Genomic DNA, 16,905 nt, shown 5'->3' with positions numbered 1-16,905 from the left:
TGTCAGTAATTTCTTAACACAATTAAATCGTTAATCGCCAATTATTTGAGTGACAATTAATCGTCATGTAAAATGTCATATCGTGACAGCCCTACTCTGGGGGAGCCCGGGATCGAACTGGGAACCATGCAGTTGCTCTGCTTTGCACAGAAAAGGCGACTTGCACAGACCTGCAATTCATCAGCTTGTAACCAAGGTACGGTGAGAGCGTAGCCAAAAAACATTCAATATCATCAACAACGTTCAATAACATCACACGTACAGTACAGAGGAGAAAACGGTTGGGTGTAAGTAAAAGGGGGGATGGGTGATCACTTCTCGCCTGTCTAGGTGAAAAGTGATGACTGTGTGTGTGTGTGTGTGTGTGTGTGCGTGCGTGCGTGCGTGCGTGCGTGTGTGTGCACTTGTACCTTGTACTCTGAACATAGTCAGATAATACATCACACATTCATAAAGCTGTAAACATAACTCTACTTACAGTACATTACACTTCTCTCTCTGTCTGTCTGTCTGTCTCTCTCTCTCTCTCTCTCTCTCTCTCTCTCTTTCTCTCTCAGGTCATTTCTTCCACACATCGTCAGGGTAACAGAGTCTTTGTTTAAGTACAGAGAAGCAAACCTTCATTATTGACAGCATGGACAGGTACTGGAAATAACTATCCTTTATTTTATTAACATTCTTTATTTTATTACCATATTGTTCTACCTATTACTTTGTCAATGAATTCAGTAATTATGCATCATTTAAAAATATATCGTCGTTGTCGGGTGGAAACCTCGTATCTCCAAGTTTCAAATACGTTCTTTCGCAAAGAAAAGCCCTGCTTCATCGTACAAGGCCGTCGCACAAAAGTAGTGAAAACAGCAGATATACAAGCACACGAAGCGTTGTGTGCTTGTACTGTAGATCGGCTGTTTTCAATAGTTTAAATCATTTTTAAAATGATAAATGCAAAACGAACGGTTTTCAACCGACAACGACGATATATAGGCCTATATATATTCACTAGCCTTTAAAAATAAATATTTCTATTTGATTAAATTATTGAATATTATTCTTTTATTTTGTAATACCGGTAATTGATTGAATCTACAGCAGGGGTATAATAGCAGCATTGTACTCAAATGGTACATATTCATTGCTATAAGTTTGAGTCAAGTTAAATTAATTTCCCTCAAAACCATTAACCTATTACGATGTCGATTTTTTGGGGAGTAATTTTGTTTTTCTCTGAGGACTTCAGGGCGAGATGGTTGAAGGGCTGAGTCTGGCCCTGTGACCGTATATGTTGGCACAACGAAAATAGATCTGTTTTAAGATAATTAATGTTAACTATTAATTCATGCCTTTTTCTCAAGGACCCCCAAATTGATGGGTATTTGACTGCAGACCCCCTTGTGCCAGGAACCCCCATAAGAGATTTGTTAAAACATCTCTAAATTAAGTTTAGAGTTTATTCTAACAAGCTTAGATATCGTCGTTGTTGGGTGAAAACCTTGTATGTTCGTTTTGCATTTATCATTTTAAAAATGATTTTGAACTAGTGAAAACAGACGATCTACATCGCAGTGCGAGGTGTTGTGTGCTTGTAGATCTGCTGTTTTCACTACTTTTGTGCGACAGCCTTGTGCGATGAAGCGGGGCTTTACTTTGCGAAAGAACGGACACATTTGAAACTTGGAGATACAAGGTTTCCACCCGACAATGACAATATGCTGTTTAGTCAGGAACACTCATGTCAAAGTAAACATTTAACCATTTATTGCAACAAATGGAACACAGTTAAACTTGGCGTTTAAGTGCTCCACGTTCAGAGATGTTCCCCCCAGCGGCAGTTGACAGTACTGCTCCTTATTCTGCTTAAATGGGAAAGGAGACAGTTGAGACGCTCTAACATGGGGTGGAAGTTGGATTCGTCCCAGTTTGGGCGCTACATTTCAATTTGGGCTGTTCGACATACGAATGTTGAGAATCACTGACCTATGTTATAAAATGTGACGAACTCCACTTAATTTAACAAGATACATACTCTGTCTTCGTTTAAATATAAGTGATTTAATATACTGTATAGAAGTGTAGCAACTACTGTGACTATGCATTAATGTAATGTTTCATGTTGGTTGTCATGTTGCCAGGATTGATCAGCAGAGAGCAGAGTCTCCTGTTCCCAGCTGTGTCTCCATGAAGAGTGACCAGTCTATGGGTCATCCTTTTACCTTCAAGGATGGACACCACTCTACTGATCAGAGGTCAGAATGTAACACTATCACAATGTCCTTCCTACACTTAGTGCAGCATCTTAAATGAGCATAGAGGTTGAAGACACATCTAGAACACATTCATTCATGTTCAATTAAGAATTAAGTCAGTGTGCCACCAATTACAGTGGCCACCATTAAATATAGCTTAATGGAGACATGGTTATGGTTACAATACAAATATGATTTGAACTCTTGAAACAAGGGATAACACAAAATAACATACTGTGTGTCCATGTTTATCAGGTGGGCTAGCCCTCTTCAGACCTCCATTCAGAAACACCCCCACTTAGAAACATCCCCATTCAGAAATACCCCCACTGGAGGCACGGTGGCGCAGTGGTTAGTGCTTCGCCTCACAGCTAGAAGGTCCTGGGTTCGATTCCCGCCGGGGGACGCTGTGGGCGCTGGTGGCGTGTTCCTCCTCCGCGTCATCAGCGCCCACACCCTAGGTGGGGTTGGCGATAGGGCCTTTCTGTGTGGAGTTTGCATGTTCTCCCCTAGTCCCCTAGGGTTGATACCCTCACAAAAACATGCATGTAATCCTGGTCTCAATAATGCCTCCCCCTGGCCAGCCGGGGTGCCTGATGGAGGGGAAAGGAACTGGTTGGAATAACGTGTTCCTTCCACGCGCTATGTCCAAACCAGGGAAATCTCCACTGTCAGGTGAAAAGAAGCAACTTGGACTCCTCATGCATAGAAGGAAGCATGAGGTCAGTCCGTTGTCTCCCTTGGCGCGGCAGAGGGAGAGCAGAGCCCAGGATTACATAGGCAATTAGCACTGGGTGAAAAAATGGGTTACAAAATTGTGGGATAAAAATTATAGAAAAAAAAAAAGAAATACCCCCACTGAGGTTAGGGTTTAGGTGACACCTCCATTTAGATAGAATAATGGAAGTCAATCTCCTGAATGGCAATGTTTCTGAATGGAGATGTGTAATCGGGCTAGCCTTGTGGAGTTATAAATCCACGCCATGTTTGGGACACCAAACCCTCTCCCCTGTTTGGACTGTAAAAGAATGTATCTGGTGATGTGGGTGTTCAGTCTGAACCACTTCCTCTCCAACTAAACTAAATGTACAACCAGTAAAAACCACCTGACCTCTACTGTCTCTGTTGTCATGTTGCTTTGGCCTGAAATCCACCTGATGTTGTTAGACTTTGATACGGAACATTTTTAAACAGCTCATATAATCATAAAGTTTTATGATGCTGCTCATCTGCTTTAAAATAATAAATGTAATGTTGGTTGTCATGTTGCCAGGGTTGACCAGCAGAGAGCAGAGTCTCCTGTTCCCAGCTGTGTCTCCATGAAGAGTGACCAGTCTATGGGTCATCCTTATACCTTCAAAGATGGACACCACTCTACTGATCAGAGGTCAGAATGTAACACCTACCTTTAGTGCAGCAGCTTATGTGAGCCTGTTGTTTATGAATCAGAGGTTGTCCATTGCATGTTTATTTTAGGAGTCCCTTTTTTGCAGGTCTTTCAGTCCGAGTGTATCAATAAAGCACCTTGGTTAAGGGTGGAGTCGTGGAGACAACCTCCCGTTGGTCCGACACCAGGTTAACATTCACCAGGTTAACACTTTCTAAGCCGAAATAGAATGGGGGTTGGTAGATTAGCCGTGAAATTACTATTATTGTATTGTGATCGAGACATAATATTATGTTTATAAACATGAGCCCGCAGCCCCTCCATCTTGAACAGCGCCGTTGTTTTTTCTTTTTTTCCCCCCCCCAGGTCAGTAACTCACCGTGATTTTCTCGATCTCCGTTGGGATAGAATGGGTGTTTTGGCCGATCATCGATCTCCCCGTGCGTTTCGCGTGCGCGATCCGTTCACGTAAATGTCCCCGCAATTAATCCATGTGTGACTCAAGAGCAGAACTGAAAATTTTCGCTAGCATAGCCCCTAGCATGGCTGCTGTACAAGCACCAGGGTACAGACAGTAACCGAATGGGATAATGTGCCTTGGAAAAGGAAAGGCCAATGACATCACTTCTGCTTCATCTCAGCCCAGCCATGAGCTATCGATGCACGAGTGGTGACTAGGGAAGGTTAGACGATCGCTGATTTTCGGATGAAAATCATTTATTTTGGTAAATACGGGAAAGTACGGGAAAAGACGATTGGCTGCCCCTCCCCCCCTAGGAAGTTCGATATAGTACGGTTTTAACATTAAGGGGCTCCCCGTGGCTTGGAAAGGGTTAACATTCACCAGCGTTGGCAGGTTAGCATTTCAACAGGTTAGCATTCACCAGCGTCGGCAGGCTAGCATTTCACCAAGTTAGCATTCACCAGCGTTAGTTTTACTGAGGTTAGGGTTAGGGTTAAGGTTAGGTTTAGGTGTATCTCCGTCCCCCCGACTTTCGGCACCTCCGTGCAACCAATCACAAGCTTCCGTTGCCTTAACCCAGTTGCCTTTTTGATACACTCGGACTGAAAGACCAGCAAAAAAGTCCCATTCATGACCCTCACTCTGGATAGGTCAAGATAAATGATATTCATCAGGAGGGTCAAGACCTTTTTATTTCAGATCCTCCAGTGACCATTCTAAACATTGAACGGTTCCTTGTCCTCATGATAGGGTTGATCAGCAGAGAGCAGAGTCTCCTGTTCCCAGCTGTGTCTCCATGAAGAGTGACCAGTCTATGGGTCATCCTTTTACCTTCAAGGATGGACACCACTCTACTGATCAGAGGTCAGAATGTAACACTATCACTATGTCTTTCCTACACTTAGTGCAGCATCTTAAATGAGCATAGAGGTTGAAGACACATCTAGAACACATTCATTCATGTTCAAATCAGAATTAAGTCGGTGTTCATTATAGTGGCCACCACTAAATATAATAAAGCTTAATGGAGACATGGTTATGGTTACAATACAAATATGATTTGAACTCTTGAAACAAGGGCTAACACAAAATAACCTACTGTGTGTCCATTAGCATGTTTATCAGGTGGGCTAGCCCTCTTCAGACCTCCATTCAGAAACACCCCCACTTAGAAACATCCCCATTCAGAAATACCCCCACTGAGGTTAGGGTTAGGGTTTAGGTTAGGTTTAGGTGACACCTCCATTTAGAATAATGAAAGTCAATCTCCTGAATGGCAATGTTTCTGAATGGAGATGTGTAATCGGGCTAGCCTTTTGGAGTTATACGTAAATGCACGCCATTTTTGGGACACCAAACCCTCTCCCCTGTAAAATAATGTCTCTGGTGATGTGGGTGTTCAGTCTGAACCACTTCCTCTCCAACTAAACTAAATTTACAACCAGTAAAAACCACCTGACCTCTACTGTCTCTGTTGTCATGTTGCTTTGGCCTGAAATCCACCTGATGTTGTTAGACTTTGATACGGAACATTTTTAAACAGCTCATATAATCATAAAGTTTGATGATGCTGCTCATCTGCCTTAAAATAATAAATGTCATGTTGGTTGTCATTTTGCCAGGGTTGACCAGCAGAGAGCAGAGTCTCCTGTTCCCAGCTGTGTCTCCATGAAGAGTGACCAGTCTATGGGTCATCCTTATACCTTCAAAGATGGACACCACTCTACTGATCAGAGGTCAGAATGTAACACCTACAGTTAGTGCAGCATCTTATATGAGCCTGTTGTTTATGAATCTGAGGTTGTCCATTGCATGTTTATTTTAGGAGTCCCTTTTTGCAGGTCTTTCAGTCAGAGTGTATCAAAAAAGCGCCTTGGTTAAGGTGGAGACAACCTCCCGTTGGTCCGACCAGGTTAACATTCACCAGCGTCGGAAGGTTAGCATTTCACCAGGTTAGCATTCAGCAGCGTCGTCAGGCTAGCATTTCACCAGGTTAGCATTCACCAGCGTTAGTTTTACTGAGGTTAGGGTTAGGGTTAAGGTTAGGTTTAGGTGTATCTCCGTCCCCCCAACTTTCGGCACCTTCGTGCAGCCAATCACAAGCTTCCGTTGCCTTAACCCAGTTGCCTTTTTAATAGACTCGGACTGAAAGACCTGCAAAAAAGTCCCATTCATGACCCTCACTCTGGATAGGTCAAGATAAATTATATTAATCAGGAGGGTCAAGACCTTTTTATTTCAGGTCCTCCAGTGACCATTCTAAACATTGAACGATTCCTTGTCTTCCTGATAGGGTTGATCAGCAGAGAGAAGAGTCTCCTGTTCCCAGCTGTGTCTCCATGAAGAGTGACCAGTCTATGGGTCATCCTTACACCTTCAAGGATGGACACCACTCTACTGATCAGAGGTCAGAAAACAGATTTATGAAACTCCGCTGATCAAAGGTAGGAAGTCCTGAAATTATTGGGCCGACTATTCTTGACATTTCTTTTACACTGTGACTCTGCAGGAGAATAGTCGTCTATAAGAGGGTCTGTGTGTGGTAAACAGGATAAGTGCCAAATCTAAGGATCATTCACTTTGTCATAAAATAAAAAACTTGGTAAATATTGTGTACAGTTTGAGGCCCGGAACATACAAAACAATAGAGCTATGGCTGTGGCGATGGCAGCCATTTCCCTTTCCGCCATAAATTACTTTGCATCATCATCTCCACCAAACACAGAATACATTATGTGTCTAATGTCTATCACTATGTTTTTAAGGTTAACAAATTACAAGGATACCACAATGATTAGAATGTGTGTGTGACTGTGTGTGTGTGTGTGTGTGTGTGTGTGTGTGTGTGTGTGTGTGTGTGTGTGTGTGTGTGTGTGTGTGTGTGTGTGTGCGCGCGCGCGCGCACGCGTGTGCGCGCGTGCGTGCGTCCTCCACAGAGACCAGCAGCAGATATCTCAGGGTTCCACTGGTCAGTCAGCTCAGGAAGATCAAACTGAGCTGGACTCCATATTTAAGGTATGTCAATGTACACCTTTACACCTTTACTTTTATATATGAATAAACAAGGAGTTGATCACAATATAGACACCTAGGCCAAGGGTCTTCAACAGGGGGTCTGGGACCCCTAGGGGGTCCTCAGAGTTACTACAGGGGTCCTCCAAATCTTTGTGAGATAGAAACTTGAACCCTAGTGCCCATATTCTGAGAACTTAGCAGATCTACAACCTCACAGAGCTTGTAGATCAGCTATTTTCGGCAAAGTGGTTTGGTGTAGAGGGGGAAAAGAGCAGATGGAGTGAAAGGTCAAGTTTATTAAGTATTGACAGTTCAAGTGGTTAGATATCTGAAAACACAAATTGACATGAATTCAAAATACATTGATGATTGTGCTGTAAAACAATGAAACTATATGGAATCTACTGTATGAGAAGGTTGTGGGGGTCCCTGCTTCATCTCTCTCTCAACTAAGGAGTCCTTGGCCTGAAAACGTTGAAAACCCCTGACCTATAGGCCATGTGTCCACCAAAGCATTTTATCGCAGCCCAACCATTTGTCCATAAAGGCTGTAATATGCCTGACATTACATCTCTTGTAGCTTTCTTTGACGTTCTGCCATTGGCACTCTGCTCTTGGCATGCAGTCTGTTTGAGGTGTGGTATTTATTGTTTGATGACACGGCACCTTCATCAGCTTATGGGAGACATTATACATTTCCAAGACTTTTCTTCCATGACACTGGGGGATCCTGAGGCCTTGGCCAGCATGGAGATATAATCCCCCTATCTGGTCCTTGTTCTGCCCCAATCAATCAATACATTCAATATTGTTGAATTTAAATGTTATTATTGCGACCGTAGGTGGCAGTGAAAACCGTCACATCGTGTCCGTATCTTGTCCGTGTCTTGTCCGTAACGCCTCAATGTCTATAAGCTTACCTATCACCTTATTGTGACATCACATTGTGACATCACATTCCGTCCTTGTCCCTTGTATGCCCATATATGGAGATCCCTGATGTCATCAATATTAAGCCCATAGCTTGGAATGCCCATATATGGACATATTGTGTGAGTCTCATGTGTTCTATAACATATAAAGACATCTATGATGCCAGACGTCAGTCATATCCATAGTTGGGAAAATATTTTGTCCAACTTAAACAACCAACCGCAACTCCAATCACACTTGCAAATGAATTCCGTTCTGCGCGAGGTTGCTTTTCGCCCTCAGGCATCTTACTGATATTATTATGTGTTTCAGCTGCTTGAAGAGAATCTCGTAAAAATCGTGAAGAAACAGATGAAGAGGTTCCAGCGGCTTCTGACAACAGGTTACCCAGAATGCTTAGAGAGTCAGAGGGAGGAGGGGGAGGAGGAGGTGGATGGTGAGGGTGAGGAGGAGAGGAGCAGCATCACAGAGGGAGCTCTGAAGATCACACTGCACCTCCTGAGGAGTCTGAAGCAGGAGGCGCTGGCTGACATCCTGACCATCAGTAAGAAAGACTTTCTTCACACCTTTAACATGATGGAGATCAGTAAGAAAGTAACTATACATTAGTCAACATGTATGATTAAGACTAAATCATACATTTGAACAACTCAATGTAAACTTATCTGCAAGCAGATCTCTATTATTCTTATAGAAACAATTCATGCAATAAACTGTTAAAACTATAACTTGTAACGTGTTACTTTATTTAATATCCAAATAATACTTATAAAGGACCAATTACATTAAGACACATGCATACAGCAAGGATAACTATAAGAAGTGTTGAAAAAAAAATGAAAAGAAATGTAGACACACAAATAGTCAAGATGATTTAATTGTCACTATAGTCATACAGATATAAGCAGCCAAATGCAAGCATGATAAGGTCCACAATACTGTGCTAAAAGCAACATCTGGCACTTTTATGTAAACATATATACTCACTGGTGTCTTCCCTTCTTTGGTCATTTAGAGGTTCTTGCTCCAGTCAGTCAACGACAACTCAAGTCTAATCTGAAGAAGAAGTGTAAGAATGTGTCTGAGTGGATTGCTAAAGAGGGAAGCCCAACGCTTCTCAATCAGATCTTCACAGAGCTCTACATCACAGAGGGAGGCAGTGGAGAGGTCAATATAGAACATGAAATCAGACAGATTGAAATAGCATCCAAGAAACCAGCCAGACCAGAGACACCAATCAGATTTGAAGATATTTTTAAACCATTACCTGGACAAAATGAACCAATCAGAACAGTGATGACAAAGGGAGTGGCCGGCATTGGTAAAACAGTCTTAACTCAGAAGAATGCTCTGGACTGGGCAGAAGACAAAGCCAACCAGAATATCCACTTCATGTTTCCCCTCACTTTCAGAGAGCTGAATCTGATGAAGGAGAAGAAGTACAGCTTGGTGGGACTTCTTCATCATTTCTTTGGTGGAATCATGAAACCACTCAACAGCTTGAAAGAGTTCCAAGTTGTGTTCATCCTTGATGGATTAGATGAATTGAGGCTTCCTCTAGACTTCCAGAGCAATGAGATTGTAACAGATGTCACAAAGCCAATCTTGATGGATGTGCTACTAACAAATCTCATCAAGGGTAACCTGCTTCCCTCTGCTCGCATCTGGATAACTACACGGCCTGCAGCAGCCGATCTGATCCCAACTGATTATGTTGATAGGGTGACAGAGGTGAGAGGATTCAGCGATCCACAGAAAGAACAATACTTCATCAAGGCATTCGGGGATGAGGAGCAGGCCCGCCCAATCGTCTCACACATCAAGAAATCCAAAAGTCTCCACATCATGTGTCACATCCCAATCTTCTGTTGGATCACTGCCTTAGTTCTGGAGGACATGTTGAGAACAGATGTGAAAGGAATGCTGCCAAAGTATCTGACTGAGATGTACCTCCACTTCATGTTGGTTCAGTCCAAACAGAAGAATGTGAAATATCATGATGGAGCTCAGAGACATTCTGACAAAACTCCAGAAAATTCCACGGTCATTCTGTCTTTGGGAAAACTGGCGTTTGAACAGCTAGAGAAAGGCAACCTGATCTTCTATGAAGCAGACCTGAGAGAGTGTGGCATTGATATCAGAGATGCCTCTGTGTACTCTGGAATGTTTACACAGACCTTTAAAGAGGAGTTTGGGATGTACAAGGACACAGTGTTCTGCTTTGTCCATCTTAGTGTTCAGGAGTTTCTCGCTGCTCTCTATGTCTTTGTCTCTTTCGTCAACGATGGTGTGAACCTGCTGTCAGGACCACAAGCAACCTCCAACTGGCCCAAGTTATTTAGAGACAAACCTACGTTAAATCACCTCTACCAAAGTGCTGTAGACAAGGCCTTACAGAGTCCAAATGGACACCTTGACTTGTTCCTTCGGTTTCTGCTGGGCCTTTCTTTGGACACCAATCAGGCACTCCTACAAAGACTGCTGTCACAGACAGGAAAAGGCTTCCAAACCAATCATAAAACAGTCAAATACATCAAGAAGAAGATCAGTGAGAATCCATCTCCAGAGAGAAGCATCAATCTGTTCCACTGTCTGAAAGAGCTGAATGATCGTTCTCTAGAGGAGAACATCCAACAGTACCTGACATCGGGAAGTCTCTCCACAGACAAGCTCTCTCCTGCTCAGTGGTCAGCTCTGGTCTTCATTTTGCTGTCTTCAGAAAAGGAGCTGGACGTGTTTGACCTGAAGAAATACTCTGCTTCAGAGGAGGCTCTGCTATGGCTGCTGCCTGTACTCAAAGCCTCCAATAAAGCTCTGTAGGTTCATTGATGAATGGATATATTTCATATATTATATAATCTTTATTTAACAGAAAATCAAATAAACAAATCTTTACTGTGTCTTCAGGCTGAGTGGTTGTAACCTGTCAGAGAATTGCTGTCAGGAGTTGTCAACAGCTCTCAGCTCCAGCTCTAGTCTAAGAGAAGTGGACTTGAGTACCAATGACCTTCTGGATTCTGGTGTAAACCTTCTGGCTGTCGGACTGGGGAGTCCACACTGCATGCTGGAGACTCTCGAGTTAGTATGCCTGAAAACGTGTTGAACTTTGTCTAATTAATTAAAGGAAAGAAAATGTAACATTGTGAGACTTCTCATACTGTGCGTGTGTGTGTGTGTGTGTGTGTATGTGTGTGTGTGTGTGTGTGTGTGTGTGTGTGTGTGTGTGTGTGTGTGTGTGTGTGTGTGTGTGTGCGCGCGCGTGTGTGCGTGCGTGTGCAGTTTGTCCGGATGTCTGGTCACAGAGAAAGGCTGTTCTTCGCTGACCTCAGCCCTGCGCTCCAACCCTTCCCATTTGAGAAAGTTGAACTTGGGCTACAATCATCCAGGAAAATCAGGAGAAGCAATGCTCTCAGCTGTTGTGAAGGATCCACACTATAGACTGGACACTCTTAGGTATGAGAGACTTTGTCTGTGTGTGAATGTTCATAGTGTTTACTGTCTACCCAGACCATTGTGTAAACACAAGGCATCACATAGAAATAAGTGGGCAATTCAACTCTGGCAGCGGGATGCTGTGTGTCTCATTGAAAATGAATGTAAGTGGTCAATACCCTACTGTATGTCTGAAAAGATAGACCCAGCTAGAGCTCTGTATCTGCAATGAACACTATGAGCAGACCATCTAATCAGAATGTAGTAGTGTTTTGTCTGATGTCTTTCAATTGGCCTAATCATTTTGGTTTTATGAGGTGAGCCTTCTACAACGTTCATCTATAGGATGAAGTGTGTGCGTACGTGCGTGCGTGCGCATGCGTGCGTGCACACGAGTGCATGTGTGTGTGTGTGTGTGTGTGTGTGTGTGTGTGTGTGTGTGTGTGTGTGCGCGTGTGTGTGCGTGTGTGTGCGTGTGTGTGTGTACATACGCACGCACACACACATGATATCAGTACACTGAACAGTAGACTGATACCGAGCTTCCACCCACAGCCTTGATGTCAAAATGATCTGCTAGGTTTAGAGTATGCTGTCAATCATTGTTTATATCATAGAGAATATCCAGACCTGACTTTGTCTCTCCTCCAACTCCAGTGCGGACCATGGTGGAGAGAGTAGGCTGACACCAGGAATGAAGAAGTGTAAGTGTCTATTCTGGTTTATTCATTCAATCAAAGCAGCAACACATCCATCTATTTAGATCATTGGTTCTCAAAGTGGGGTCCGGGTCCGGATGCGTTAATACAGCATCACAATAGTTTTTATCCATAGAGTATACGTTGGCTATTCAAATATAGCAGATGTACATGCTCACAGGACGTCATTGTGTGCTGTGCTAGGAGCTTGTACATCTACTAAAGAAAAAGAAACAAGAAAAGGAATAGTTTTACATTTCTTAACACAAAGCTCCTCAGTCTGTGGCCAAATATATATATAATATTATAAATTTGGGGATCCTTGACATGAAAAATAGAACCACTGATTTAGATGAGCAGCTAGATAGAAACTTTCGAGCCTTGTGCACAAGTACTTGTGGACCAGCAGAGCGCCCAATGAGGTGCGCTTACCACTGGCATCACCAGGAATGCTGGTCCCTCATTGGGCCACAGGCTTAAACAAAGAAAGACACTGATATACATATGCAGCGGACGCAGTACTTGCGCGCTCTGCTGGCGCAAGTAATAGCCATAATTTGTAGGCTAATTCAGTACAAGACACAGTGAATATAAATGCATACTGTATATCTACATTCATTTAACTCAGTGAATATAAATGCATACTGCATGTCTACGTTCAATTAACACAGCAGCCCAACTTCATATTACTCTTGTTAGGATCAAATATAGTTCATAGTTAGGATATTAATCAATAAATATGCCTGTGAAGTCAGTTAGATGAAGATATAATCTAACTTAATAAATGATAACCCTAACCCTAGATCACTATGTGTTCACAGTTTTTGAGGATTATGAATACCTTTGCTGTATGGTGCTGTATTGTATGTTGTTCTTCCCATCAGATGTGTGTGAACTCACACTGGATCCAAACACAGCATACAGAGACCTCTCTCTGTCTGAGAACAACAAGAAGGTGACACTGGTGGGAGAGAATCAGAAGTATCCTCGTCATCCAGACAGATTTGAGACCTGCAGTCAGGTGATGTGTAGAGAGAGTCTGACTGGACGCCGTTACTGGGAGGTAGAGTGGAATGTAGACGTCTCTATAGCAGTGACATACCGTGGAATCAACAGACAGGGTGGTGACAGTGGGTTTGGATACAACGACAAGTCATGGAGTCTGAGGTGTGATGGTGATGAGAACAGGTACACTGTGCGTCACAATAAGAAGGACACTGTCCTCCCTGTCCCTCTCTCCTCCAACAGAGTAGCAGTGTATGTAGACTGTCCTGCTGGCACTGTGTCCTTCTACGCAGTGTCCTCTGACACACTGACACACCTGTACACCTTCCAGTCCTCGTTCACTGAACCTCTCTATGCTGGGTTCAGGTTCTGGAGGTTATATGGAGGCTCCCCCTCCTCTTCAGTGTCTCTGTGTGTCTGATAGAGGAGGAGGAGGAGCTTGTATGATAATGTATAATGTACAGTAGTAGCAGGTTGTGGATATTCTCCATGCATATTGTTTTGAACACCTCAGTGCATTTTTGTAAATGAAAAGTTTAGTTTTAGGACAATGTCTTAACTGTTTTGTAAAACTGTGGTTCTCAAACCTTTTTCAACGAACCCCATTGGGCCATCGGACGCCCAGAGTTACAGATCTGTAAGGGTACATTTGGTTCCATGTGTACAGTTACAGACCTGTAAGGGTCCATTTGGTTCCATTTGTACACTCTCAGAGTTAGACCTGTAAGGGTCCATTTGGTTCAATGTGTACACACTCAACGCGATGTCCCGCGAAATGACCGCATATGGAGCGTCGACCAATGCTTTGCGATGTAGCCTGAACCAATCAAATATAAAGTGTTTGGGGGTGGGACATGGCCATTTACCTCTATGGACGTCGCCGCGAAACCTCGCTCAAATAGAGGCTCCGCGAGCGAAAACAGGAGGGGTGGACGACGTCGTGGCACAACGCGGTGTAGCTCGCGGTAGGTCAGGACGTCCTCATTGAAACAAATGTATTTTAATGAGATTTCATCGCTCAGATCGCGTCGCTCGCGTCGCATCGTGGGCAGTGCGGATGAGCTGTCAGAGTTACAGACATGTAAGGGTCCATTTGGTTCCATGTGTACACTCTCAGAGTTACAGACCTGTAAGGGTCCATTTGGTTCACAACCCCAGTTTTGCTGGGGACCCTCTGCAACCAACTCAAGGACCCCTGGAGGTCCCGGGCCCCACTTTGAGAACCCCTGTTGTAAAAGGCACTTCTGTTTGGAGTAATGTGCTCAAGCAATCCAGAAAAAAAAATAGAAAAAAAATATATATATATAAAAAAGAAAAGGTTTAATTAAAAAAAAGTACTATTTTTCTATAAATTGTTGCTTTGTCTTTATTGTCTTCATTTGGTAACAGCTTTTTACTGTGGTGTAAGAAGTAGATTATTATTATTACACTTATTAGTTGCCAATTCTGAAAGGCTTGAGCCACTATTGTTTTGATACCTTTAATTAATGGCTAAAGGCCTCTCCATACTTCGACAGAACCGAACTTTTCGGTTGAAAAATAAACTTTTTTATTTTGTATCTTTTCCGGAAAAAAAAGCGTCGGATGTTCATACTTCGCTCCTGTTCGGAGGGTTGGCACGTTGGAAGTTGGAAGCGGTGGCACGTATTGTGGAGGTTATGGAGGAGGGGGAAGACGAGGAGGAAATGTTAGAGGAGGCAGAGGAGGAGGAGGAGGATTTTGCCCTGCTTTGTGCGGCTGAGGAGGAGGCGAGCACATCTAGCCGTCGGTGGTATGTCCGCCCGCTAAATACGACAAGGCCCCGGGATGGCCTGTATCAGACTCTCGTTCAGGGGATGAGGGGCATGGACAAGGAGAAACATTTTGAAATAATGAGAATGTCTGCCAGTCGTTTTGACGACCTTCTGCGTTGTGTCGCGCCGCTCATTGAGCATGCACCGACACACAGTTATAGTAGTTTTTGCGGGTCGCAAAGCAAAAACAAAAGCAATGTACAGTAGCCTCGCGTCACCAGGCTTTCCAGTGTAGGCCTACAGTAGCTGGGGGGGGGGGGGGTCCAACCGACCAATCACGTTTGCCGTTTCACTGAACCTGATTTCGGCGAGTGACAACATTAGTCCATGGGCCATACGAGTTGTCGGTATCAAAAAGGTGGCAAAGGTTATCATGCATTTTTGAAAAGCTCTATATCTGTAGATTATATTTTGGTATGATAACCCTTTCTGAGACACAGCTAAATTGGTGTTATCAGCTGCTAGAGTTGGTGTCCCATTAACATTACATTACAGGGAAAAAGGTAAAAAAATGAATCTGCTTTTAGTAGCATAAGAGGGGTCAAACTAGGGGTTTGTCATGATGCCGAATCCATTGCAAGCATCTGTTTTGCAAAAAAAAACATTCCTTGGGCTATACAAGGCCTCAGAAGACGATGCATGTATGGGTGTGCATTCATGTTAGTCGGAGGCCTTAGGTTTTTTTTCTCGTGCTAATCAGTCTAAAAGCGCCAAATTTTGCACAGATGTAGAATGCCTCTAAATGTACTATAGTCATAAAACTTCATTCTATTGCAGTAAGTTATAGCATAAACCCAATTTCCAAACATTCCAATTTCTGACTTTTTGGCCAAATGTCAGATCAAACCATAGATTTAAAACTTCTGATTTTTTTTTGTGTGCCAATTGTCAAATATAAATACTAGTCTTAAAACACATAATTCTGACTTCTTTTTTTTTTTTTTTTGCCAATTGTCAGATATACATTTTGACAGTTTTCTCGGACCTTCGGGCTCCAGAAAACATCCACAAAACTCTGAAAAGTGATGACTCATCACTTTTCATCACTAAACCATTGTTTTTCTGGAGCTGTGGCGACCCCGAAGGTCACCGACTCGGGCGCCCTAGCTAAATTATTAGAGCATGCCCTGGGCTACATCTGTGCAAAATTTGGCGCTTTTAGACTGATTAGCACGAGAAATAAAACCCTGAAGGTGGTTGCACACTGCTGCGTTTTTCGTTGCGAAATGCGTTTTTCAGGACAAGGAGAGAGAGGGAGATAGAGAGAGCAAGGGACTGAGTGGTGCGCGAAACGGGCGGCAGTGTGCAAACGTGACTGACACAACGTGAGGTAGATTTTTTTATTTGCGTGCTCCGAAATTCACTCCGATATTCGGCCCGAAAAACGCAGCAGTGTGCAACCACCTTAAGGCCTCCGACTAACATGAATGCACACCCATACATGCATCGTTTTCTGAGGCCATTTATAGCCCAAGGAATGTTTTTTGTGCAAAACAAATGCTTGCAATTGATTCGGCATCATGACAAACCCCTAGTTTGACCCCTCTTATGCTACTAAAAGCAGATTATTTTTTTGCTTTTTTTTCCTGTAATGTAAAGTTAATGGGACACCAACTCTAGCGGCTGATAACACCAATTTAGCTGTGTCTAAGAAAGGGTTATCATACCAAAATATAATCTACAGATATAGAGCTTTTATAAAATGCATGGTAACCTTTGCCACCTTTTTGATACCGACAACTCGTATGGCCCATGGATTACATCTCGTTGTGCAAATTTCAGAACTATTGTTCGGAGAAAAAGCATTCCAGAACTATCGAGGAATTAAATTTTATAGTTGAAAAGGACCTTTTGACCGAAAACGGCGGTTTCGGTCAAAGTATGGACAGGCCTTAAGCCCGATGGGCTTGAGCCAAGATTGTGTTACTAC

At 43.2% G+C, this 16,905-nt stretch overlaps 2 protein-coding genes across 2 annotated transcripts; both read left to right on the top strand.

Annotated features, from left to right (window-relative positions):
- Nucleotides 1-501: 501 nt before the first annotated feature.
- Nucleotides 502-6,537, top strand: LOC308295396 (uncharacterized protein; the record flags this gene model as incomplete). Its single annotated transcript, XM_080738451.1, has 6 exons — nt 502-642; nt 2,136-2,249; nt 3,523-3,636; nt 4,850-4,963; nt 5,722-5,835; nt 6,393-6,537. Exons 1-6 carry the CDS (start codon nt 635-637, stop codon nt 6,535-6,537), a joined length of 609 nt encoding a protein of 202 aa, XP_080594577.1. The 5' UTR covers nt 502-634.
- Nucleotides 6,538-6,987: 450 nt separating this feature from the next.
- LOC308296398 (NLR family CARD domain-containing protein 3-like) lies at nt 6,988-14,451 on the top strand. Its single transcript, XM_080739671.1, has 7 exons — nt 6,988-7,114; nt 8,360-8,591; nt 9,063-10,863; nt 10,955-11,125; nt 11,327-11,500; nt 12,137-12,183; nt 13,062-14,451. Exons 2-7 carry the CDS (start codon nt 8,399-8,401, stop codon nt 13,601-13,603), a joined length of 2,928 nt encoding a protein of 975 aa, XP_080595797.1. The 5' UTR covers nt 6,988-7,114; nt 8,360-8,398; the 3' UTR covers nt 13,604-14,451.
- The last annotated feature ends 2,454 nt before the right edge of the window (nt 14,452-16,905 follow it).

The sequence above is a fragment of the Nannobrachium achirus genome (genome assembly GCF_963921795.1).
Source record: "Nannobrachium achirus genome assembly, chromosome: 12".
NCBI classification, from domain to species: domain Eukaryota; kingdom Metazoa; phylum Chordata; class Actinopteri; order Myctophiformes; family Myctophidae; genus Nannobrachium; species Nannobrachium achirus.
Note: the sequence above shows the minus strand (reverse complement) of the source record. Positions and strands in the feature narration are given on the sequence as shown.